Source organism: Mandrillus leucophaeus, unplaced genomic scaffold (genome assembly GCF_000951045.1).
Source record: "Mandrillus leucophaeus isolate KB7577 unplaced genomic scaffold, Mleu.le_1.0 Scaffold1146, whole genome shotgun sequence".
Taxonomy (NCBI): domain Eukaryota; kingdom Metazoa; phylum Chordata; class Mammalia; order Primates; family Cercopithecidae; genus Mandrillus; species Mandrillus leucophaeus.
In genome coordinates, this window is record NW_012099721.1 from 436,585 (window position 1) to 440,479 (window position 3,895).

Below are 3,895 nucleotides of genomic sequence, written 5' to 3' on the forward strand. Positions count from 1 at the left end.
GCCTTGCAATCATGGCGGAAGGCAAGGAGGAGCAAGTCACATGTTACTTTTTAAAACCATCAGATCTAGTGAGACTCATTCACTATCACAAGAACAGTGCAGGAAAGACTCACCCCCATAATTCAATTACCTCCCACTGGGTTCCTACCACGACACATGGGAATTGTGGGAGTTACAATTCAGGATGAGATTTGGGTGGGTACACAGCCAAACCGTATCAGAGAGAGAGAGAAATTAGATATGCTCTAAAAATTATAAAGAGAAAATAAGCTAAATCCAGTTCTTCCCTATTGGGCTTAGAAATATGAGCTCATGTCTTTCCTTCACATTACAGAAGTTGGCTGAATAATCTTGGGTGCCTGTTGCTGGAATTATTTCCTCTCTGTGAGGTCTGTCTATAGCCTTTTTTACCAAAGACCAACAAAGAGGAAACTGTTGTCATTGAGTGCAATGCGACATCAGAACATCATTGGATACCTGAGATCCTGTCCACTCAAAGAACCTACGTAGGGCCTTGGCTCTGAGTCAATATTTTGTTATGTCTGGTCACTTCAGGAAAGTTTTGAGACCAAGAATCAAAGACATATTTCAAGGTTGTTATAAATATATTTCCCATTATTAACTATACTGCTCTTTCTGTTTATGCTAAAATCTATTTTAAACTAGACCCTTTTTATGTTACTTGAGATTTATCAACTCAAGCAGCAAGTCACATTGATGGAGGAAACTCTGAGCTGCTCTGGGAGAAGGCTCAGAGGGTATTTTAGCCCATGTCTAAGTGGATGCTAGCTGGCATGCATGGAAGGCTCAGGCTGCTCTTTTTCCCTTTGCAGAGCAAACAGAGTTCTTCCTATTCTGATAGAGACACTACTGAAGAGGAGTCTGAATCCTTGGATGACATGGACTTCCTTACAAGGCAAAAGAAATTGCAAGCTGAAGCCAAAATGGCCCTTGCCATGGCCAAACCAATGGCCAAAATGCAAGTAGAAGTGGAGAAACAGAACAGGAAAAAGTCTCCCGTCGCTGATCTTGTAAGCAGCAAAAGCTGAAATGCAAGAAAGAGTTTGGGGGCCAGAAATGGTTGACACTGTCCCAGTCCTTTCCCAGAATTATGCAAACTTGGGTTTCTCTAAGGCAGTTTGTAAAAAGTCCTGTCATTGAGAAATGATTAAGTTTGTTTCCTTTTCCTTCCTACTGTAGCGCTGAAAAATACATAAGCAATAGATTTCACAAAAGTAAAGCTTGCTCTTGATTGATATCTACTATTTCTTAGGAACAATATTAGCTGTCATGGGAATATTTAAATTCCTTTAAAGCAATCTCAGTCTAAGAACCTACTGGTCCTGGCAAACTTACTATTGCTATAATTCTCATTCTCATGTTTCAATGAAAACAATACAGCATAGTGAACAGGAGTCCTGGACTTTGGAGTTTAAGTCTAGCTCTGCCATTGACCTGTTATGAAGTTCTAAGCAAGTTACTTCTCAGTTTTCTCATCTATAAAATGGGGATGATAATGCCTGTGTCAGAGTATGATTGTGAGGATTCGGTGAGATAAAGTATTCAAAGCACATAGCACAGTACTTGTAGCATGGTATAAATTATTAAATAGTAGCTGATACTAATTTTTTCCTTGTCATCGATATTATTGATATTCCTTGGTAATTCATTTGTGGCTATAACATTGACTCACAACCAGTCAAAAAGCTTTTGATGCTGGGAGTGTTGTGCTTTGATGCCAATTGCATATTAGGTAATGTAGTGTGGATGTAGGGCCCCACACTGGGAAAGACACAGCCTGGGAAAGCTTTTAATCACTGAATTGCAGTGAGTGGATGAGTGGATCTTTTAAGAGAAAACTGAGTCTTACATTCAGTGTGTTTGTGGCTCTATTCACTCCTTCATTTCTTCCCCTTTGTATCTTCAGCTGCCACACATGCCTCATATAAGTGAATGCTTGATGAAAAGAAGTTTAAAACCCACCGACCTGAGAGACATGACTATTGGGCAGCTACAAGTGATAGTCAATGATCTCCATTCCCAGATAGAAAGTAAGTGTAAGATATGCTTGAAAATAGGATATTCAATGTAAAACATCATGGAATAATGCTACTTCTTTGGTCCAATTTTTTCATACAACATTTCATTGGGTTCCTGTGTGGTTGCAAGGAAAATAAGAGAATTACAAGGCTCTTTTTTGTTGTTGTTATTTGTTTTAGCTGTAAAATGTTCAGAAGCTTTAAGAATTTTTAAAGATTCACAATAGTTACAGGTCCCTTTTATTTATTTTAAATCCCCAGCTCCTAGCACAGTGCATGTACCTGACTTACAACACCTGTTTCTGGAACACAATTCAGTAGTTACAAGTCATTTGCTGTACAAGTATACTTTCTACTTTAGTTGTATACACATCCATCATAGGTATCATCATCATCAATAAAATTAAATTAGACACATTTCCTGGGACTCCAGATGGTAGACGTGTGTGGAACCAATATGTGAAAATTACAGGGTGACAAAATATGGACTTTTCTCCCCAGAATAAAGAAAGACCTTTAACAGAAGTGGCCACAGGGAGTGGTGAGTGGTGCTCACTCAAGGTGATTGGTCATGCAGAGAATAGGCAGTTTGCTTGGCCTGATGAAAGAGAGAACATTCTCACTTAGGCAGTTTGGTTAAGCCAGATAAATTCACAATCTCTTCAGCTCCAGGGAGGAATGAGTCTGTATAATTATATGATATTACAGATTAAAAGAAATTCAAGAGATATGCCAACCAAATGCATTCAAGTAAACCAACTATAAAAAGAAAAGAGCATTTATGAGCCAAACAGGGAAATTTGAATACTAACTGAATGTTTTAGTAAAGATTGATTTATTTTAGGTGTGATAAAGGTGTTGCAGTTATGTGAATTTAAAAAAGAAAAGTCGGCCAGGCACGGTGGCTCACGCCTATAATCCCAGCACTTTGGGAGGCCGAGGCGGGCAGATCATGAGGTCAGGAGATCGAGACCATCCTGGCTAACACGATGAAACCCCATCTCTATTAAAAATACAAAAAATTAGCTGGGCATGGTGGTGGATGTCTGTAGTCCCAGCTACTCAGGAGGCTGAGGCAGGAGAATGGCATGAACCTAGGAGGTAGAGCTTGCAGTAAGCCGAGATTGCGCCACTGCACTCCAGCCTGGGTGACACAGCGAGACTCCATCTCTAAAAAAGAAAAGAAAAGAAAACCCCTGTCTTTTAGACATGCATACTAAAGCATTTACAGATAAAATAATATGATAACTGGAATTTGCTTTAAAATAATCCAGTAGAAGTCGGAGAAATGATCCAAGCTTGGCCATGAGTTGAAAATTGTTAAAGCTAGTTAGACACGTGGAAATTCATTAAACTGTTTTCTCTGCTTTTGTAACAGTTTGAAAATTTTCCATAATAAAAAGCTTAAAACTTCATATTGGAAAAAAAATTCTATGCATTAAGGGTTCAGATATGTAGATACTCTACTAAGTGATAGTATAAAAGGCTACCCAAGTGCACACTGGAAAAAATGAAATTTTTCTACAAGATCCAAATAAAAAATTGGATATATTCAGTGCCAAGTTAACACATGGAATATTGTTCTAAAATTAAGAGAAAGAGTCAAACATTTTGATTAAGAAACCATAGATTCACAGGATTTTTAAAAAAATTCTACAACTACATTTTAATTTTAGTTGAAAATTACTTACTAGAGTTGTTATTCTTTCAAGTACTGAAAACGCTTTCTGATGTTTTACCACTAAAACATCTTCCTTAGACTTTTAAACACTAAAATTGCCATCTAGTCCTTTTCAGGAACAGATGAAATTTTAGACCTCTTTGTGTGATTTTTTTTTTTTTTTTTTTTTTTAAAT

General features: G+C 37.6%; 1 protein-coding gene across 4 annotated transcripts in view; it reads left to right on the plus strand.

Annotated features, from left to right (window-relative positions):
• Window positions 1-3,895, plus strand: part of SCHIP1 (schwannomin interacting protein 1) — a 151,501-nt gene that overhangs the window by 140,667 nt on the left and 6,939 nt on the right. For all 4 annotated transcript variants that reach the window (XM_011997540.1, XM_011997530.1, XM_011997553.1 and 1 more), the window contains one exon: window positions 1,928-2,051. In XM_011997540.1, coding sequence (XP_011852930.1) covers window positions 1,928-2,051 — 124 coding nt within the window. The remainder of the gene's footprint in view (window positions 1-1,927; window positions 2,052-3,895) is intronic.